The following is a 22,620-nucleotide window of genomic DNA, read 5'->3' as shown; positions in this document are numbered from 1 at the left end:
CTATACCTGGGCCCTAGTACACAAACACATGCACACACACGCACTCACTCACACACACACACACACACACACACACACACACACACACACACACACACACATGTACTATATCCACCATGTCTCTCCTATAAACTATTTAGCCCTTTTTGCTTTGTAAATTGTAATATATTGTAATATATTCCCCTGTATATTGTTCCTTAGCCAATTAGATGTTTTAATGTATTGTTCTGCAAATGTTCTCAGCCATTAGAAAACATGCTCCAGGAGCTTGCTCGATCGTCTCCTTGAGAGAGGTCAGGTAATCATTTTTACAGCTCAGTTTTCTGGCCCCCAGGTGATGACTGTTTTTTATGCTTCCCTCTGGAATGTCGGGGTGGGGGTGTCCCTATGCCCACCCCCCATGGCTTTCTGTGAAGTGCATTGCGTGGCCTCTGTGTATAAAATGTGCTATATCAATAAAGTTTGACTTGAATTAACACCAATGCTGTTGGTTATTGGAACATACACACACAACACAATGATTGCCACTTTGTCATCTGGACTAAGCCTGGGATTTTGATCTTTAATGTCCCACAGGATGAGGAGTGCATCTCATACATTTTGAATGAGACTTAAAGGTATGTGTCTTATTTTACTGGTGATTTATTGTGGCAGTAAGTTGTTGACTAGTAAGTAGTTGAACTTCTTTCTTTTTTCCCAAAAGATGTGTGGAGGCCCATCACATACTTGCAATGTTGGCTTGGATTTCAGGTGGTGAAGAGGAAGGCGATGCAACGATATGCACATGTAACAGACCCACATTTCCTTGGACCATAATCTGTTCTAACAATACTTGCAACATGCAAACAAAACGGCCCTGTGATTTAAACCATGAAACAGCTCAATTAGCCTTCAGTGTCTCTGCTCTCCTTTATTGAATGATTTCCAAGAGTCAGCCAAGCCATGCTCACCAGTCACTTTTAAAGTTTTTAAAGAGTTCCTCGCAAATTGTTTTGAAAATATCACATTTGTCCTTGTTCTATTCCGTTCTTTCACACTACCTCAGAAGGCACATCTATAAGAGACCTTTGTGTCCGTATGTTCTAGAATGACTAACAGGCTGATGAAGGCCACAGACACATCACATAAATTAAAAAGCAAACACATTATTGGAGTATTATTTTTATTATTATTTATGAGTTGAGTATGAGAATTTTGTGGCTTCAAAAATATATAAACCATTGTCCAGGCAATCAGGGATTTATATCACATTAATCAAGAAAATCAATAATCAATAAATACATTCAATAAAGTAAACTCAAAACCATTTAATAATATTAATATGGCTCCTACAGCACATGTTCTAAGTGTGTTCTGCTTGACAAATACAACGGTTAAACATAATACATGGACATCAAACCCAAAAGGCCAACAGCCAGTAACTTGGCCTGCAACGAGCTATTATGTAGATTGTCATCATTATCATCCCACCACATGAAAAGAGACATTCATTTGCATCATCAGATCTGCATAACCGGTATTAATTTAATGAACTTAGGTTGAAAGTTGCTCAGGGAAGCACAAACAGTTAAAATATCACTCTGCAATGGTACAAGAGAAAGAGGAAGGGTGTGTTTAAGGATTGTAAATCTTTTCATTATTTCAGTCGCTCTTGCAACTTGTATACATAAAGCAAAAAGCTGACAAGCTCTCTGCACTGCATGTCCTGGTAGTTTCCCTCTGCCTGTGAGGAAGGAGGCATGACTAAAGTAGCACCATGTCTACGTAGCTAACTCCTGACTGATGATAGTCTCTCTGAAGTCTCTATTTGGTCACCTGGTTTAATGTGTGCACAAAAACCAGATTGTGAAATTATCACCTTGTCAGAGATTCTCCATCCCCACATTTTGATACATAAGAAACTGCCCCTTCGTGTGTAATACTTATTAAAGCTTTTAAAGTGTGGTGATGCTTGTAGTTCCTCCAGCTGTGCCCTCGCTCTTAGGTCAAATGGTTCTCTTGTGGTAAATCAAATCAAATTGTATAATGAAGCACATGTCCTACACAAAGGTAACACTATGCACATTACACCAAGAAACAAACATGTCAAGATACATTAATGTTCACATATGTCTGTTAGTGCCACACCAACTCACTTGATCAGACAATTGTTAACCTTAATAACGTCTTAGATCTTGCTGTCCTTCCGACATGCTAACTCAACGCAGAACGGCCCGTGCGATTGAAGCAAATATAACACACTTTAATAACTATTTACAACAATAACAAAGAGGCAGGTGACTGGGAGGAGGACGGTGGCACTAGTTCCAGTGTCCGAAAGCCCCTCTGTGATGGCTGGGTGGAGGGAGAGGGTGGCACTAGTTCCAGTGTCCGAAAGCCCCTCTGTGATGGCTGGGTGGAGGGAGAGGGTGGCGCGGGGGCATCTCCATTGGTATCACTTGTTCAAACTGTAAGATATTTAAGAAGAGATAGACATATTAAAATACTTTTGTTTACTGTACATTGTGTTCTTTCATTATGTGCTCCAACAATTACTGTACAATTTGCATGCACTTGTTACACGCGCGCGCGCACACACACACACACACACACACACGCGAGGAAAGATGAACCAGATGCATTAAAGCCTCTTGGAAGGATCCAAAATGGTGGTTGATTGTATGCTCAAAAAGGGCTGTGATGTCCGGATAAGCCTCAGAGAAGCGCCTCTCGGCCTGATGGCGTTCCGTGACATAATGAAAGGGGTCTCGACCAAAAACTGATGGCTTGGTGAGACTGGAATGTCTATTGTAATAATAACAAGAGTAACGAATACTTACTTTTCACAAAATGTTTCCCACGAACTCTGTCCTGGAGACGATTCCCATAAGTTACCTGGCCATGTCCATTATACGATGATACCCTGACCGTTATCCTCTCTTCAGACGCTGTACCCACAGCGCCCTTTCGCTTGTTTTAGACGGTAATCGGGAAAAAAAAAATCATACACCCTCTCCACTTATAATAACAATAATTCGATCGACTACTGACTTAATCTCCATTAATGTACCTTACCTAGCTAGCTAGCTTCAGACCAATAAGGACTTTTAAATGACCCCGCTTCCTGTGATGCTGGCCTGGACCACGTGACTAACAGACCACGTGATTTCGTTTTCTTACCTGACACCTTGGAACGACAGAATGAAATAAGGAATCAGCTGTTCGTCTTTCTGTTTCACGGCCCGAAACAAAATATGAAGAAAATGAATTGACCAACAGTGAAAAAACGGCCGTTTTAAGTACTTGCTGGGATGTGGGTTTTCATTTCTCCATTTGGAATGAAACAACAGAATTATGGGCCAAAAAAACCTTTTTCCGTTTTGACATTCTAATGAAAAAACGAATTGCCACATTGCACCCTGACCAAAGAAACATCGTGATTTGCGGAGGGAGCGGCCGACGGCGTCTCGGGGTTCAAAGACTCCTCCGAACGCCGCCGCCCGGACGAGACGTGGGTTGAGCGAGGTCGCTCCCGGGCCGCCGCGTGTCTGTTTGTTGTGATTGACACACGCTTTGGGAAAACCCGAATCGGAGGCTTGGTAGGTGTCAGGCCCTCCGGGCGAGGTGACGCCCAATGGCGGCTCTGACTCCGGGGCCTAGAAGGAGAGTGGAAAGGGTGAGGAGGGGCGAGGGGAAGGAAGCTGGGTTAACCCAGCCGGCATCAAGGCGAGAAGGTATCTGGAAGATTTTTATTTAATGATCTGGGAAAACCAAAGTGGAGGGCTGGCTGACTGGGTGAGTGTAGCAGCTCTGGAAAATTCCATCCTGTTGGCTGACTTCACTGACGTATGTGAGAAAATCCAAAGGTTACAAATCACGTCAAACACTCCTGGACTTCTGCTGTGTGTCTCTGTGTGTGTGGTCACGATAATTGTTGAGTCAAATCTGTATTGTGTACTTCACTAACGTATTTTGTCTGTTGCCTCCTTGAAACGAGTCATCCTTGTGCACTGTTATGTATAAACAACCTTTAATCCATGTCTCTATTGTCGTTGACAAATGTAGGCGGTGACACTGTAGGCTACAGTAGCCTATGTCATATATTTGGTTTTGCTTAATAACGGTGAACGTGACCTTGGTATTCAAGCTGTGATGTAGCACCCCACCCCTCAGATATTTTGAAAAATCAGTTCATCCAACCAGAGACTGCTTTACTCTAGACAGGCCGTTTACGTCTGAGGGTATGGACCTGCTGTGTCCCCTCCCTCAACCCCCCCCCCCCCCCGCCCCCTCCCCGACACAAACACACACACACTCACTCACACACACACTCTCATTTATCGCACCCCACCACACCCTCTCGCCTGATTGACTGTACGCGCCACATCTGTCTTTCGAAATGATCAGTAAACTAGACAGGTGAGTAGAATCTGTAAAATGTCTGTTTCGTGTGTGTCTCTCTTTTTTGTGTCAAAATGCAAAATGCATCGCATGGACACCGCCATATCAAGAACGTGTGATGATACGTGATACTATAACCATTTAGGAAGACGGTTTAATGATGATGAGGATGATGATGATGAGAACAGTCCTTTCTCTCATAGGCTATAGGCGAGGCTAGACTATCATCTTTGGCAATAATGACGTACCGAATAACTTTCTCTAGTTTCACTGAAAGTTGTGGGAACGAAACCAGGACTGAGACAGATGATGAGTCAGACGCCCTTGGGCCAATCACAGGTGGTTAACCGCAATCGGCTGCCAAAGCCAACGCTCCCGTGAAGAACATCATCTCTTTGTCAAAGTTTTTTTTTTTTATTAGTAGCATTCAGATGTTTCCCTACTTCAGAGCTGACTGAAGGATGATGACGATGGTGGATGATGTTGTGGTCTGAGTCACTGTATCTCACAGACAAGGCTGCAGTTTCGTACATCTGCTAATGTGAGCCGGGTTCCTGCACCGCTAACCCAGATGTTCCACTCTGCGTCAGTGTTCTCCTGGCCCAGAAGAAGTTCCTCTTCCACTACAAGAACGTGCGCTGGGCCCGAGGACGACACGAGACGTACCTGTGCTTCGTGGTGAAGAGGAGGGTGGGACCCGACTCGCTTACCTTCGACTTCGGACACCTGCGCAATCGCACCGGCTGCCACGTTGAGGTGAGGGGGAGAGAGAGGGAGGGAGGGGGGAGAGGGAGGGAGGGGGAGAGGCGGGGGGGTGGGGGGTAGTTAGAGGAGGGCACGCTTTGTGGTGGGACATTAAGTCAATTTGTAAAAACATACAACATGCTCCTGATTTTAGCTTCAGTCTTTATGTATTTCTCCTGCCCCCTCTGACACAGTATGGCTGTCTCTCATCACCCCCCCCCATCACCCCTCCCCTCTCTCTGTCCCCCACCCCATCACCCCTCCCCTCTCTCTGTCACCCCCCCCCACCCCCCCCAACATCACCCGTCCCCTCTCTCTGCCCCCCCCACCCCCCCTCTCCATCACCCCTCCCCTCTCTCTGCCCCCCCCTCTCCATCACCCCTCCCCTCTCTCTGTCCCCCCCCCGCCCCCCCCCCCCCCCCCCCTCCATCCTCCTCTTCTCAGCTGCTGTTCCTGCGCCATCTAGGGGTGCTGTGTCCGGGCCTGTCGGCGTCTGGAGGTGCTGGAGGGGGCGGGGGGCTGAACTACTCCATCACCTGGTTCTGCTCATGGTCCCCCTGCTTCGACTGCTCGGCCCGGCTGGCCCAGTTCCTGAGACGGACCCCCAACCTCAGGCTCCGCCTCTTCGTCTCCCGCCTCTACTTCTGTGACCCGGAGGACCGCCACGAGAGGGAGGGGCTCCGGGCGCTGAAGAGAGCCGGAGTCCACATCACCGTCATGAGCTATAAAGGTGTGTGTTTGTGCATATGTGTGTGTGTGTATTGTAACTGTATTGTTTGCTGTAATTTCCTTGTTTTGTTGAGAAATGTTTTTTACCTAGGACCCACCTTTGTACAGCATTTTGGTCGACCGTTGTCTTTTTTCAAGTGCTCTATAAATACATTTTGATTTGATTTGATATGTGTATTATAAAGCATTGGCTTCTCACGACAGTTAACCCTCCCCCCTCCAGATTATTTTTACTGCTGGCAGACGTTTGTAGCTCACAGACAGAGGGCCTTCAAAGCCTGGGAAGATCTTCAGCAGAACTCCGTCCGCCTGGCCAGGAAGCTCAACAGCATCCTGCTGGTAAAGAGAACTCACAATAGGCTAGGGGCAAGTCATCTGATTAATAATTAGATTAAAGGTGCAATAGAAAACTTTATTATGTAGACAAAACATGTGTAATACACCAGCTATTACGACCCCTGAGAGCTCCTGACACAGAGATACCACAGTTGTGATACTGTTGGCTCACGACATGAACCTTGTTAGAGGTGGGAACCAAACCTCAGACATCTCAGACAGATAAACACTCATTTTGGACATGTCAGAATGTTTTATTTCTTGGGTTAAAACAATACTTTTACTCTGCACTTTTCTAAAAGATCTGTGGATGTATTATTATTATGATTATGATTAATATTTAATTTAATGATTAGTCTACATAAAAATGTTATCTATATCTCCTTTAATCTTGAGTAAGATGGAAGACTTCTTTGCTCCAGCATGATCCCAGCGGCCCGTGTCAGTTAAACCATGTGTCCTGTTCTCTGTTCCAGCCCTGTGAGACGGAGGATCTGAGAGACCCGTTCAGGCTGCTTGGACTGTGAACCATCCACATGGATCCATCACTATTTACCTGAGATTAACTGAGATTCTGTTTATTTTGTGTTTGTGTGATAATAGATTTTGTTGAATTTTGAAGCTAGCCTATTATAACTGTATTGTAATAACGAATGCTATTTTTTTTTAAATAATAAAAAAGAAAAACTACATTAATTCTCTTTTCAAATTCTTTCTGAGTGTTGCAGAATATCCTCCCCAGTACGATTTGCAATGTATAGAATCGAAATATCAAGATCTGGTTGGTAGGCCTATATAAAAATTGATGAACCCAAGACAACGAAAAGTTATTGCGGCCGTGCGCAAATACACAGTATATTACGTTCGCGTCCCCGTTAACGCGGACACCATACACCGACAGATACCGAATGAATTAAAGTCAAGATGGCGACCGAGGGGGAATACGAGTCAATCCTCTGTGTGAAACCTGACGTCAACGTTTACCGAATCCCACCGCGAGCATCGAACCGAGGCTTTAGGTAAGAGTCGAGATGCCCAAAATGAACCAACCGTTGACCTTGCCTGTCTCCAGCATCCTTCGGCGTGGCAAGGCCAGGCAATGCCAGCGGCACGCCAGTCGAGTTTGTCCCCATAGGCACAAATGCATCTTCATGTAGCGGTCGTCTGTCGCCTGTTCTTATTGTGTTCTTTTATTTTCAGTGTCATACCGTGAGAACAGAGGTGACTGTTGGTCAGCGAGTGTTGCTTTATGTCGCTTATGTGTGTAGGCGATGATAGGATGGGACGATACACCTGTCACGCTTGTGAGCTACCTGACAAGCTATCTCTGCGCTCTGCATGCTACGAGGCACATCAGAGGCTAGGCGAAATACAGCTTACAGTGCATAAACGTGGCCACGCTCCCATAGAACAAAACAATAGCCTTCTGTTTCATAACGAATGTTCACTGTAAGAGTATAGCATATACTACGGTATGTAAAGGAGGATTAGGTGAGATTTCTACTCCCCTGAAGGAGATTACCTGTGCTTCTGCACCGCTGCGTTTGACTCGCACCCTGAACCAAAGACCGAAATAATTACCGGTGTTGTCATTGATTTATTTGTTCTGAAGAAGGATGGTTGTGTGGATTGTGTTTACCCAGTCGTCATTGGTTGATGCTGACTGGACAGTGATGTAGTGTTTGAGCGAGTGCCCTAGGCTACTATAACAGCAATTATTCTGGCAAAGTTCAGTCTCAGTAGTGGATAACGATCCACGATCCTCCCTATACAACTTATTGTAATGTGTACTAAAATACCTATTGTAGGCTATTTTAGATTGCTATTCTTGCACTTTGCCTTCCGCACTAGATTATGCTTTTGGTCACTTGTTTTAGAAAGGAGATGCACTTGTGAGTTCTGGCCAGTAGCCTATAGGCTAGTAGGCTACATTGGCTTTTCCTACGTTAAATGCAATTATTGTAAGTCGCTTTGGATAAAAGCATCAGCTAACAATGTAATGTAATGTAATGATAAAGAGGAAATTGTGGGTATCCTGTGTGTCTCTGGATAAAGATGTGGGTATATATACTCCATACCGTCGACTACACTGGTGGTCCATAGCACCATACTGTTCGTCTCCAGGGATCTGATTGGCTAGAATCAGTAGCGCTCTGCCGACCACACGGCGTCTGTTGTAGTGAGTCAGGAGTCTGACGTCATCGCCCCCAGGTGGCGGTAAACGGCAGTCCAGCGCGCTGTGAGTCACGCTTCCCACGCGGAGGAAGGAGGGGTCTGCTTCTGTCAGCAGCACAGCGGAGCGCTTATCAACACCAGGAGAACAAAAGGGGCTTATATTGTCCAATGTGCATGCGCGCACATGCGCACACACACACACACACACACACACACTGTATGGCTTACCTGTGTGTCCCCTCAGAGCTGCCGATTGGAAACTGGACTCCCCTGACTGGACTGGTCGCATGCGTGTGACGGCCAGGGGAAAAGTGGCCTACGTGAAGCTGGAGGACAAGATCTCTGGTGAGACGCACACACACACACACACGCGCACGCGCACACACACACACACACACACACACACACACACACATGCATGCATACATACACACACAGACACACACACGCACACACACACACACACGCACACACACATACACACACACACACACACACACACACACACACACACCACACACACACACACACACACACACACACACACTCACACACCACACACACACACACACACACACACACACACACACACACACACACACACACACACACACACACACTCAATACTGCAGATACTGTATGGTGAACCACTAGTCCAAGCTCCCCTTTTCGTTACCCATTAAAATGACCTCTAACTGTACCTTGTCCCATCAGAAGACCAGTATGCTGATTTTACACCAAGAGCACAGCCCTTATAAACCAGGGTGTTTCATTTCACACATGACACAAACTCTTATTTTGCGATAAGCGGAGCAAGGCCGCACGCTTGTCCAAACCGCCAATCAGCATTCACAGCCACTGTTCAAGGTGAGTTGTGATGACGTTGCTCTTGGTCTCTGCAGGGGAGCTGTTCGCCCAGGCGCCGGTGGAGGAGTACCCTGGCATCGCCGTGGAAACAGTCAGCGACTCCAGCCGGTACTTCGTTCTGCGTATCCAGGATGAGAGCGGTGGGTAGACTGGTATAGACTGGTATAGCCTGGTATAGACTGGTATAGACGGGTATAGACTGTAGACTGGTATAGACTATAGACTGGTATAGACTGTAGGCTGTAGTAGACTGGTATAGACTGGTAGACTGGTATAGACTGTAGACTGTATAGACTGGTAGACTGGTATAGACTGTAGACTGTATAGACTGGTAGATTGGTATAGACTGTAGACTGTTAGAGATTGTACACGGTAGTAGACTGGTATAGACTGGTAAACTGGTATAGACTGTAGACTGTAGTAGACTGGTATGGACTGGTAGACTGGTATAGACTGTAGACTGTAGTAGACTGGTATAGACTGTAGACTGGTATAGACTGTAGACTGTAGTAGACTGGTATAGACTGTAGACTGGTATAGACTGTAGACTGTAGTAGACTGGTATGGACTGGTAGACTGGTATAGACTGTAGACTGTAGTAGACTGTTATCAGGCGACAGCTCTTTGTTGGTGCTCGTCAGTGTTAAGGCCCTGTGCTTCAGTGTTAGTTGTGCTCTGACGTTGGCTGGACCGGAACGCAACCCCGGGTCCGGAGTTTCCCCCATCTGGGGATAACCCTAGTCTGGGGTTATAGGTTCACAGGTCATAGGTTTTACTTCTACCGTATACTACTACTCCCAAACATCCTGATACTATCGACCCTTCTCGCTCTCGTAGCGTGGCCAGCTAGTATGTTCACATCTGCGCAGTTTCCACTAAGCTTTCTGGGGGTTTTGACCGGCCAACAAGCCGTTAGACATTGGTCCATATGTCTAAAGACGGAGTGTATTATTGATCAGGTCTGGCAGCGTAGCATCCCAGCCTGTTCTCTGTGCCCTCAGGTCGCGGGGCCTTCATAGGCATCGGGTTCGGAGACAGAGGAGACTCCTTCGACTTCAACGTAGCGCTGCAGGACCACTTCAAGTATGGGGGGGGTTATGTGCATTGGGGGGGGAGGGGCGGGGGGGGTTGTAGGTGTGTGAAGTGCGCAGTACACAGTGTGCTGTGTATAATTGTGTGTGTGTGCAATGTGTAGTATAAGTAGGGGGTAGGGGGTAGGTATATACTATGTGTATGCTGTGAATATTTTTATTGTATGTATGTATATATTGCATGCATGCATGTATGTATGTATGTATTTATGTATGTATGTATGTATGTATATATTGCATGCATGCATGTATGTATGTATGTACATCTGTCTGTATGTATGTAGACTGAGCTGTCAGCTGCGTATATCATGCATATTTGATGCATGTTTTATGTGTGTTATTTTAAAGGCCCTTCTAGGGACGGACATTGGAAATTAGCAATAGCTATACCTGCTATGATGCAGTTCTCTGGAAGATTGCTGTGCAACCTAACAATGTACATAGTATCTGTCTCTATTCAGATAAACTTGAATGAAATGGGACTTTCTAAGACACACTAGGGACAAATATGAATGATATTGATGATAATGAAGAATATTATTGATTATCTCTCTCTCTCCCTCTCTCTCTCCCTACCTCTCTCTCTCTCCCCCCTCTCTCCCTCTCTCTCTCTCTCTCTCTCTCTATCTCCCTGTGTCTCTTCCTCTCTCTCTCCCTCTCTCTCTCTCTCTCTCTCTCTCTCTCTCTCTCTCTCTCTCTTTCTCTCCCTCTCTCTCTCTCTCTCTCTCTCTCTCCCTGTGTCTCTCCCTGTGTCTCTCTCCCAGGTGGGTTAAACAGGACGATGAGTTCAGTAAGCAGTCCCAGACTCCAGACTCCACCCCTAAACTGGACCTGGGGTTCAAAGAGGGCCAGACCATCACTCTCAATATCGGGGTACGCTCCCTCGGCTCAGCCACTTTCCTCCCTGCACCCCTAGCCTGTCTGCCGAGGCGTCTCCATCACTAATACACCCCAAACACACCCGCTGTGCTTAGCTGGGGCGTCTTTGTTCACACCACAGGCCTCACTGTAAAGAAGACCAATTCTGGACCTCAAATGTCCCTCTAGGTTTTCTATATATAGCCTTTATTTAACCAGGTGAAAGCCCGTTGAGACACTGGGTCTCTTTTTCAAGGGTGACCTGGCCAAGAAAGCAGCTGTCAGTCATAAAAACAATAATACAACATACAGTTCAATAAACACGATTAACACTTCAATACATCAATACAGCAGACCCAGCCTAACAGAAACAAACAAGCATCAACAACAGCAGAACCAGCTATACGAAACATTTACACTCCTCCTCAACAGAACCCTGCGCAAGACTTTTAAACTCCCCAAAGGGCACTAGAATATCAAGGCCAAGGGAACTAGTAGCCTGTTCCATGCCTCTGGAGCCCAGTGGGAAAAAGCAGACTTGCTGAGATCCATAAGGGCTCTAGCTGCTTTAAGCTGCAACCACCTAGTGGATCGTATCTGATATTCGCCATCAGTAAAAGAAAGCAGGCTACAGAGGTAGAGAGGGAGTTTCCTGATGAGGACTTTGTACACAAATACAAGTAAACAAAGCTGTCTGCTTATAAAAAGAGAGGACCAGCCCACCGACTGATACAAGGTACAATGGTGAGTGAGTGATTTCACGTTTGTGATAAAACATAGAGAGGCATGAAGGTTTGGTGGGTGAGAGTCTAGTGACTCTAGTCTGTGACAAAAATGCCCCGGAGAACAACAGACTTGATCAGATTTATCTCAAGCTTGCAGGTAGTCTAACCAGGTAGTCTAACCAGGTAGTCTAACCAGGTCGTCTAACCAGGTCGTCTAACCAGGTCGTCTAACCAGGTAGTCTAACCAGGTAGTCTAACCAGGTCGTCTAACCAGGTCGTCTAACCAGGTAGTCTAACCAGGTCGTCTAACCAGGTCGTCTAACCAGGTAGTCAAACCCCCAGAGAGTCGAGGATCAAAATACAAAGATGCATTCAGAGACAGTTTCCTTTATAATAGTGAATAAACAAGTGTGAGCTCACGCATTGTCTTATCTTGGTGAGTCAGCATCCCTTTCATGTAAGAGAGGGTTTTCACGGCCCATCATCAGTCGGCCATGTTGGAGGTTGAAGCTACTAAATGTAGCTAGATAGATAGATCAATAAACAGGTAGATAGACCTATCTATCTACATATCTATTTAGTCGTTAGCCTAAACCTGAGCTTACACCTGCTAAACCTAGGCTTAAACCTCCAACATGGCCGGCCGTGAAAACCCTCTATTCTGAGAGTACTACCAACTGTGCCCTTCTGCTCGTTAACCTATCTGCTCGTTAATCTTCTGTTCGTTAACCTATCTGCTCGTTAACCTATCTGCTGAACTCCGCCCCCAGCTCAAACATGGCCTCCCGAGTGCTACATCTTACCTAACCCTGTTCTAATTGCTTGGTCCTGTCTAATTATTTTGTACTTTCTGTGTGACCTATCACTGTTTGCACCGGCAGACACGCACGCACACACACATACACACACAAACAACTCTTAACTATTATTTGAACTGCTTATTAGGCCTTTGGGCCTCTATCATTCTATAAAACAATGTTAAAAATACATTTGTAGCCCCCATATTCTTCAACTGCTCAAATACGTTTTTTTTTCAAATACGTTTTATAATACAGATTGTTCAAACGGCACTCAGAAGTGACTAAATCTTTGTGACTCTCTCACAAAATATCAGCATGCAGTTGATCATGAGCGTATCCTGGACCCAGTGAATGAGGCTGTGGTGAAGGACCTAATTAGGATGAGTGTGTATTCTTAACGGAACAGCCCCAATTTTCAAATGTGACCTGAGGGATTCAGGGGCGAGCGAGGTTGAAATTACCTTGACTAGAACGAGTCATGCTGTTCTTCGCAATAAACCTTTGCTATACACCATTGTATTATTACCCACTACATTAAATAACATGACGGAGACATTAGATAACATGAGAGACATTTGATAACATGAGAGACATTAGATAACATGACAGAGACGTCGCAGTCTCAAAACTCATCTCTTCAAGAAGTGCTACAACAATCCTCCCTCTTAAGCACCTATTGTATTTTAGATTGCTATTCTTGCACTTTGCCTTCAGCGCTAGATTATTCTCTTAGTCACTTGTTTTAGAAAGAAGATGCACTTGTGAGTTCTGGCAAGTAGTAGTACATTGGCTTTTCCTACGTTAAATGCAATTATTGTTAGTCGCTTTGGATAAAAGCGTCAGCTAAATGACTGTAATGTAAAAGATAACATGACAGAGGCAAACATGTTTCGTTTTGTTTTTGCTTGTGCCATCATGAGAGTTGTCAGGGTAAATGTAAGTGATGTCATCACTGTGGGGTGGGAGTGACAGTAAAAAGTAGCCTTGTGAGACCATCCGAATCTCACGAGCACATTCAGGTTCGCTTCGCAGCTCAGTCTGGACCCTATCTAGAACGATTATTCTCTGATTACGTTTTGACCGGGCCAATCAGGGACTGTGTTCTGACTGCTGTTCCACCCCCCAGTGGAACGCAGCCACTGATTGGTTCCCGTGGCAATAGAATAAACAGCCATAAGTGCAGTACTGTAGAAATAGTCTCAGAGTTTCTCAGGAAAGACGTTTTTGCCATTCTTCCAACTGGATTTGTCAAACGTTTTGTTACGCTGATTGAGTTGGTCTGTCAAGGCAAGTACTCGCCCACAACAATTGTTGGAGACTAGAGTAAATGGTAATGGTAAAGGGACTATACTTATATAGCACCCATTCACACACACATTCACACACCAATGGCGGCAGCTGCCACGCAAGGTGCTAGCCTGCTCATTTGGAGCAATTTGGGGTTCAGTGTCTCGCCCAACGACACTTGGACATGTTGTCAGGCTCTACAGATATACAGCCTCCCCAGACTGAGCTGTGTAGAGAAGCAGAATGTGAGCTCGCTAGAACAGGACGGTCTCACAAGGCTGAGTAAACAACACCTCAGGCTGACTACAGGCTCAAATGTGACCGACTCCATGTGGCTTATGCCTGTTCAGACTGCAGAAAATCAGATTTGAGTCATAAATAAGGATTTGAGTCACTTCAAATTGGCAGTGTGAAGGCTTTAGAGATCCCGCATCATTAAATGGTCAACATACAATACTGCTCCAACTGTCACTCATTTTCTCTCTCTCACTCTCTTTCCTTCTTTCTTTACCTCTCTTCCTCAGCAATCTAGAAAGAGAGAGAAGTCCCGCCCTCAGAGTGCAGGCGGCTTTGGGCTCCTCCCTCCTCCCCCAGGGGGCAAGATAGCCCCTCCCCCTACATCCAGCTCCTCCAATCACAACACAGAGGCTCTCACAGGCGGAAGTAATACAGGTAGCTCAAAAGCATCTTCGAATGATCTAACTGGGAGAGAAACATTGTATCAATAGGTACTTCATGAGTCATTCTTACGGCCTGCTCACACGCTTCCGTTCCGTCAACGTATGGCGGAACGCGTGTGCTGCACGCAACAACAACCAAATCCCGCCTTGCGATGACGTATTCCTCCATCAAGACATCTGATTGGTCGGCAGCTCTGGCAACGCATCTGAAAGTTGAACATTTCTCAACTTTCGACGCTAGCAACGCAACGCACCGGGACAACAATGGAACCAGAATGCCATTCGGCTGCAGCCATTGAAAGTGAATGGCATCCATCAATGTTGGTGCATCAAACGCAAGCGTGTGAGCGGCCCGTTAAAGTTCTTGAACGCTTTACACCTCCACTGTATACTCTGCATTCATTTCAGATAAGCGCACACTCTTGTGTATTTAATGGTGTCCAATTGTGTTCTTACAATCTCAAAAGGACCAACATGTAAATCATCACATTATTATTAAGTTATTACCATTTTGGTAACACCAACGATGCAAATGCACATTACACCAACGATGTAAATCTGGTCATTTCTGTACATTGATGTAAAGTGTATTTGATTGTTTCTTTTGAGCCCTGCTGTATCCATTTCCTTTTTGTTGTGATTCTGTGCGATCGCCCAGTGACTGGGTTTGTTTGTTTGTTGTTTTTGTTGTGATTCTGTGTGATCGCCCAGTGACTGGGTTTGTTTGTTTGTTGTTTTTGTTGTGATTCTGTGTGATCGCCCAGCGACTGGGTTTGTTTGTTTGTTGTTTTTGTTGTGATTCTGTGCGATCGCCCAGTGACTGGGTCAGGGAGTGTCCTTCTCTGAGGGGATCTCATGTTTGTGTTTCAGGCTGTTTGTTAGACCTGGACACCAGTAACTCCAACTCCCGGCCCAACGCTACGAATACAGCTACAGGCAGCTCTGATCTGTGGGGAGACTTCTCTGCTTCTGAAAAGTAGGGGACTACTCTCTCTCTCTCTCTCCTTCTCCCTCTCTCTCTCTCTCCCCCCCCTCTCTCTCTCCCTCTCTCTCTCTCCCTCTCTCTCTCTCTCTCCCTCTCTCTCTCCCTCTCTCTCTCTCTCTCTCTCACACGCACACATTTGAGCTTTTAAGTCCTCAAGAACATGTTTGGTTTGTCTCTTTTTCTCTCTGTGTGTCTTCTTGTAGTGCTGTCTCTGCCCCACCCCCTGCCAAAGACGATGTCAGCTGGGAGCGCTTCTGAGCCTATCCCACAATCCCTTTCACCTGACCTTCACCTGAAGCACACCCAGACCTAACTGTCCACTAGTAACCCTGACAACACCACTGTCTTTTCTACCCCTGTCTCCCCCTCGCCCCACCCCAGACTCTGTACTTCTCTCCTCCTTTCTCCCTTCCTCCCTCTCTCTCCCCTCTCTCTCTCCCTCTCTCTCTCTCTCTCCCTCTCTCTCTCCCCTCTCTCTCTCTCTCTCTCTCCCTCTCTCTCTCTCTCTCTCTCCCTCTCTCTCTCCCTTCATCCCTCGCTCTCTCCCTCTCTCTCCATCTCTCCCTCTCTCTCTCCCTCTCTCTCTCTCTCTTTCCCCTGCTGCCATATTCCATATCCTAACTATTGCAACAGAGTATTTATTTATTCTGAGTGACAAGACTGCTCACTGAAGGAAACACATTACAGCCAGGAAGCAAGGAAGGGGAATACACACATATACACGTATAATATCAAATGAATTGATTTATGTACATAAGATATTTATTGTAAATTTATATATTGTCAGTAGTTTGTAATTACTGTATTGTTGTTTGTGTTGTAGTTCTTTGCGTTTCTCCAGTTGGGAATTCTCTAACTGTATGCAGTAGAGGATCCAAACCAGTCCCACCTAATGATTAGGGTTACTATCTACACAGGGCAAAATCTGCTATCTACTATTATCTACTAATTATAATACCTCCTTGGTTAAAATAGGACTAAGGCCATTGGGGTATGTGGGACCAGTCCACCTCTATAATGCAACGGTGAGGCTGTCTAGTCCCTCTAGTGGTCTCCTGTGATATTGCAGCCTTGTGTGAGTGAGTGAGATGATCAGCATGAGGATGTGTTTCTGGGGGAGGGACAGGGGCTGGTTTGGTGGGGAGGGACAGGAGCTGGTCTCAACAGCAGACCGTTGCTAGAGGCTAAATCAACACTGGGAGACAGAGAGGCGGACAAGGAGTGAGGGATGGAGATGACAGCAGGGAGGAAAGAGAGAGAGAGGCTTCGCATCTGTCTCCCGACCCGAGAGTTGGGTGGGGTGGGGGGTGGATACGGCTCAGACCCCGCGGTCAAGGGGTTACCACGGCGACGGGGTGACTCATCCAGGTCACGACCCTAGCCCGTTTGAATGAACAGACCCGCGTTTGTACCGAGTCCGATGAGGACGCCCCTCAGCGCTGACGCGGTTGGGCCCCTCTCCACCGCCCTCCCTGACGGAGCTGATCTGAGGACAGCTTCTACCCGGGCTGCGGTACGCGACGAGCGGCGGAGCTGATCTGAGGACAGCTTCTACCCGGGCCGCGGTACGCGACAAGTAGTGGAGCTGATCTGAGGACAGCTTCTACCCGGGCTGCGGTACGCGACGAGTAGCGGAGCTGATCTGAGGACAGCTTCTACCCGGGCCGTGGTGCTCCGCGCACAAGGGTTTGTCTGTGAGCGTTTCAGACGGACCTGCTCGACTGAACCCGACTCTGGGACCATATCCAGGCGGTGGACGCACGCCAGTCCCCTGTGAGACGCAGCTTTTTATCTCCTCCGTTGTGTCGCTATCACAAGAGGGATGGAGAGGGGGGCATGTCCAACATTGCAGTGATATCATTCAGCGTGTGTGTGTGTGTGTGTGTGCCACTCATTGACACGTATGCTTTTAGAGATGTGTTTTGATCGATGACATCATAATGGATCTCCTAAATGACCACACAGCTAGCGGGAGAGCTGGTCTGAGCTGGCTGAGTGTGTGTGGAGACCCTGCCCATGTCGGTTCATGTCTATATACTACACAATTACACAACTACACAACTAATATGCACCCCCACCCCCCCTGTCAAAACAGATTCTATGTATATGTGTATGTAAATGTATATGTTGTGCTGCGTTCAGAGAGATTAAAAACAATGAACTAATGACAAATGATGCTGTTATTGTGTTTGTGTTCCAATTTAATCAAACCACCCACTCTGTGCTAGACAGCATCCTGTAAAAGAACTGATCCACTCAAAAACCCCTTTATTATATTTATTGGATATAGTGCTTTTAGTATTGGTTTGTCATAGAGTGCAATACAGTGATACAGTGATAACAGAATAGTTTGGTTGTTGGGATGATATTATAGTATACGAGGACTGAGCAGTGTTACATCAGGACGTCTGAACATCTGATTATAGATCTATAATCTATAATATAATATATTATTATATTATAGAGTTATAGAACCTCTACTGGACCGTCTTAAACCATGAGGACATGATCCGTGTCAAAGGGAAAAAACCATCACCCACTATTCACAGACAATAAACAACAAAGACTAGAGTAATACAAGAACTGAGAGATATGAGTCACACCTCTCTTTACTGTGTGTAACAGACGAGTAGGTGTGTGTGCGTGCGTGTGTGTGTGTGTGTGTGCTAGACGCAGGCTCTGGACCAGGCGTTGAGTGGTGGATTTATAGTGTTTTGGGGTGTTCTTATGGAGACGCCCCCAAAATCTCTCTCCAAGGGTCTCCCTCCTCCCTCGCAGTCTCTCTGCCATCTTGGGCCCATCAGGCCTTGTTTGCCCAGGTTTTGGGGTTGCCACGGCGATTGCGACAGCGTTTCTTATTGGTCGCTGACCTCTGCAGGCGTTGGGGCCAGCCGGACTTCTCCCTGCACAGCTCCGCTGGGGGGGGGGAGGGGTGGGGGGGGTATGTTGACATACGTGTTCACACATGCTAGCTGAACATGGTGACGATGACTGATAGGACACCAGAGAGAATCTCACCCTTCAGGAACTCGTCCTGTTGGCACACGGTCCTCACACAGATCTCCTTGTTGATCACATACACACGAGGGAGGCTGAGACAGTGGAAAACAGAGACATCACAACGACAATAATAGTTTCAAACCGACCGACTCTGATATTCCTGCTTGTTGAGGCTACTGTATCTGAGCTCGATGACTATATGACTGCATCTGTGGTGGTGGTTGTTTGTGTGATGAGTAGGCTACCCTGGGAATTTAGAAGTCCCAAATATCACGCTCGGAATTCTGGGACCCCTGGAATTCTAGAATGAATTTGAGAGTCAAGTCCCCCAATTCTGCTACATCTGGTGTGAAAGCAGGCCTACCGTCGCCTACCTGTAGAGGCAGAGAGAGTGGATGCATCTTTTGATGGGCCGGTGGACTGAGTACATCCTGGTGCAGGGGTACATCTCCTCCCTACAATCTGGGTGGGACCACAGGGTGAACACACACAGAACGCCCTGACAATGTCACACACAACGTCTAGACAACATTCATGTCGAGACGCCGCCCACTGGCGTAGGACAAGCAAGCAGCGCCCGCGCTCTGGCCAGATTGACAGCTGTCATGACACCAAATGAGTGCTGCTATAATGTGTGGCTTTGAAGAGGGAGACGTTATTACCAGGCGGCGGACTTTGGGCAACAGCTGCGAGCACTGTGGAACACAAACCACATGAGGGGAGTATTTGAGCGTGTAAAAGCAAACACGAGGCGACTCCAACGTAATTAAACGGGATGATTTGTGTGCTTTGTTTGTGGGGGTTACCGTGGAAACCGCAGAGTAGCAGGGCCATTGGCAGGCCGCCCATCCCTCCGACTCGTCTTAAGACCTGGTTTACGAGCTAGAGGGAGACCGAAGAGGAAAAGAGATTTGAGCGCTGCACACAGAGGAACTGTTCAAACATCAGTCTCCTGGCCGTAGACTTTTTTATGCGTTTTAATTTTCCCCTCTAACCCCCCCCCCCCTCGCCCCTAGCCGTATAGCCTATGCTGGCCTGCTCCCCCAGGCCTGGGCGGCCGAGAGACTGTTTTGTAATGAAGTGACCTCACGGAATAAACATGCATCAGCGTACAACTAGGTAGGGCTTGTTTAGGTAATAAACATGACATCAGTCTTAACCTGGAACCAAGTATCAATCATGTAATCATTGCATGTGACAAAATAACTGTTAATGATCCAAAAAAAGCCTAATTAGTTTGTCTCACAAAGAAGGCTATTGAAACAAAATCCATTCAACAACAACCCCCCCACCCCCGTCTCTCTCTCTCTCTCTCTCTCTCTCTCTCTCTCTCTCTCTCTCTCCCTCTCTTTGTCTCTGTCTGTCTGCTCGCCCTTGCATCATTCCTCTTGTGATGTGTCAGTGTGAGTTTGGAGTCCAAGACATGAGTTCTCACCGAAGAATGTGTTTTCTGTGCCCCATCCGCGCACCCGTGCCACCCCGCCACCCCGCCCTCTCCAAACTCGCACATTCTTTTCCACCTCGCTCTCTTTTCAGAGAATTTATTCTGACTGCATTAGTAGCCTGTCCCAAGTGTCACCTGCGATTCCGAGCGTGACTGCTCTGTCCTCGCGGACCTCAAACTTGTCATGCTTGTTGAGGTTCTGGGCATGCTCAGATTGACTGGGTTTTGAGACATTGACGTTGTCTTCTGCTTTCAATGGCGCTAATTACGTCTACATGCCATCACGCATACCTTTGAACATCGACTCTGAAATAATCTCAGATCTTTGAGGAGTATCATCAAAAGTTATGTTGGTAACTCTATGGCATAAAGACAGAGTGCCTGGTTTTTGCATGATCATTTTACTCATGTCCCCTTCATCTATAGACAACACGTTTACTTAAGGTAAAGAAATAGAAAAGAATGTTTTGAATACTCACAATTTTCCTTAAGCTCGAAACCTCTTTTGTTTTATGAATCTTTTGTCTTCTGTCTTTTCCCACTTCCTCCCTCTCCTCCTCCTCCTCCTCCTCCCCTCCCTCTCCCCCTCCCTCTCCTCCCCCCTATCCTCCACCCATCATAATTCTCTTGCTCACTGCTTTTTCTCCCCCAATCTGGTAGAAATTTGCAGAGAGAAACATTTGGTTCCTCCCTAAAGAGCGGTGTCGTGTGTGTGTGTGTGTGTGTGTGTGTGTGTGTGTGTGTGTGTGTGTGTGTGTGTGTGTGTGTGTGTGTGTGTGTGTGTGTACAGACCCATCCACACATGGTTTCTCAGAGGATGGAGGATATTTTGCAGATGTCATGTTACCAAATTTACCGGGTGAGGATGACCATATAAGGACATTTCCCCTCAGAGTCGTGGAAGGTACATGAACAATGCAATTTGCTTGTAAAGCTTCACAGTCGATTAGAGTCTGTTCTGTTGTATAATGTATGAGTGTGTCATGCTCTAGATTGTAGTATTAGAGGTAAACCACAGTATCAGTTGTCTAATTTTCTATCTGCATTGATATCAACGAAGAGGGGAGAGCGGTAGGAGAATCATCCCAACTTCATCAGCTCAGTGCAGATGAGAGGAGAGGAGGAGACGAGAAGTCACTGTCGCTTCCTATCTGCAGACAGGTCTGTTTGGGTCCAAGTTGAACTGAAACATGTAATACCCTAAATTCACCAGCAGGCGGAGCAGTGCGCACAGTAAGCGCAGTCCCAGAAAGGCTTTTTGGCTGGTTAGGTCAAACCAATCAAGTCACGGGCTGCAAATCCCGCTCTTGGAAGTTGTAGCCCGGGTCTTAACTCTGGCTGTAAGCTATAGCCTACCAAACAATTTAGCGCAGTTTAATACATGTATGGCTACATTTGAATAGTTTTATGGTAATGCAGGCCTACATACACATGAGAGAACAGCCTACCTTATCTATTCTCTAATATCGTTATTGGTAATTGGTATGTCAAGTATCTATCTACCATCTAATAGGACTGAGTGAGGGAGGGATTTGGAGAGAGAGAGAGAGGGAGAGAGAGAGAGATATTTCTCTACATTAAAAAACGAATTAATGTAACACAAATGTCTCAAACGTCACTACCTTGTGAGGAGTGTGAAGTATTAACAGCCCAAGCCCTGGCCTGGGGCAGGTAGACAGAGGCCTCTATCACTGCTACATGGTGGACCTTCAGACACATGAGGTAAGGGGTGGCTGCCAACTGGGTGTTTGGATAGAGGAGGCAGTTTTTCTTGGTATAATGTTTTAGTCAATCTTTTGAGGTCAAGCTCTTGTTTTGATCCTTTCATTTCTTTGGCAACATCCATGTCTCTTTGCCTTGTGGCCTAACGGTGTCTTTTATGTACATTCTCTTATTTATTTTTATGCAATTCTCACCACTGACTGTGTCTTCACCCCTGGTTTGGTGTCCTTTATTTAACACCCAACAAGCTCAACCCCTTTCAGACCCAGCCAGTACAGGTAATTACATTGTTACAAAGCCCCTCCTACCCCTAGACAACGGTAACAATTATAACACCTTCGTTTTTGCTTTACCTTCAAATCCATCCATCCATCCATCCATCTTCATCCGCTTATCCGGGGTCGGGTCGGGTCAAATCCTTTGTAGGTTTTTTTTTCATTTTATTTCAAATAGATGGTGCTTTGTTGTTTTTATTCTCACAGGATCACGAGAGAATATATATTTTTTCTTTCATTCATATAATTGTGCTCCATTTTGCACTATACAGTGTCTATAAAGAAGTTTCATCACTCCATCTAGGATCATACTGTATGTGGAGTTATTGTACAGTCATAGGAGTCACAGAACCTTAGTGAACCCATAGAGCCCCATCATCCTAGTCTATTTCCTTCCACAGAGTCTATAGACACAAGGTAGGGGTTGGGCGCCACACAGTGATCCATTCATTTAAAACCTGATGAATAGTTATATTCTTTCCCAGATAGCAAGCGGATCTGGGCCATATACAGGCCAGATCT

The 22,620-nt window shown here is 46.3% G+C and overlaps 3 protein-coding genes across 3 annotated transcripts; 2 read left to right on the top strand and 1 right to left on the bottom strand.

Annotated features, from left to right (window-relative positions):
• Positions 1–4,378: 4,378 nt before the first annotated feature.
• aicda (activation-induced cytidine deaminase) lies at positions 4,379–6,716 on the top strand (the record flags this gene model as incomplete). The annotated part of the gene is made up of 5 exons (XM_084445074.1): positions 4,379–4,398; positions 4,971–5,136; positions 5,569–5,854; positions 6,077–6,192; positions 6,666–6,716. The coding sequence occupies 5 exons, from the start codon at positions 4,379–4,381 to the stop codon at positions 6,714–6,716; spliced, it is 639 nt and encodes a 212-aa protein (XP_084301200.1).
• Positions 6,717–7,110: 394 nt separating this feature from the next.
• Positions 7,111–15,652, top strand: LOC311314645 (adaptin ear-binding coat-associated protein 1-like; the record flags this gene model as incomplete). The annotated part of the gene is made up of 7 exons (XM_084445077.1): positions 7,111–7,208; positions 8,609–8,709; positions 9,267–9,371; positions 10,233–10,314; positions 11,087–11,195; positions 14,517–14,664; positions 15,543–15,652. The coding sequence occupies exons 1-7, from the start codon at positions 7,114–7,116 to the stop codon at positions 15,650–15,652; spliced, it is 750 nt and encodes a 249-aa protein (XP_084301203.1). The 5' UTR covers positions 7,111–7,113.
• Positions 15,653–18,457: 2,805 nt separating this feature from the next.
• mfap5 (microfibril associated protein 5) lies at positions 18,458–20,167 on the bottom strand (the record flags this gene model as incomplete). The annotated part of the gene is made up of 5 exons (XM_084444599.1): positions 18,458–18,573; positions 18,676–18,749; positions 19,032–19,156; positions 19,320–19,352; positions 20,093–20,167. 5 exons carry the CDS (start codon positions 20,165–20,167, stop codon positions 18,458–18,460), a joined length of 423 nt encoding a protein of 140 aa, XP_084300725.1.
• Between the last annotated feature and the right edge of the window lie 2,453 nt (positions 20,168–22,620).

The sequence above is a fragment of the Borostomias antarcticus genome (assembly GCF_949987555.1).
Source record: "Borostomias antarcticus genome assembly, chromosome: 10".
Taxonomy (NCBI): domain Eukaryota; kingdom Metazoa; phylum Chordata; class Actinopteri; order Stomiiformes; family Stomiidae; genus Borostomias; species Borostomias antarcticus.
The sequence above is the reverse complement of the archived record's forward strand: the minus strand, read 5'-3'. Positions and strand labels throughout refer to the sequence as shown.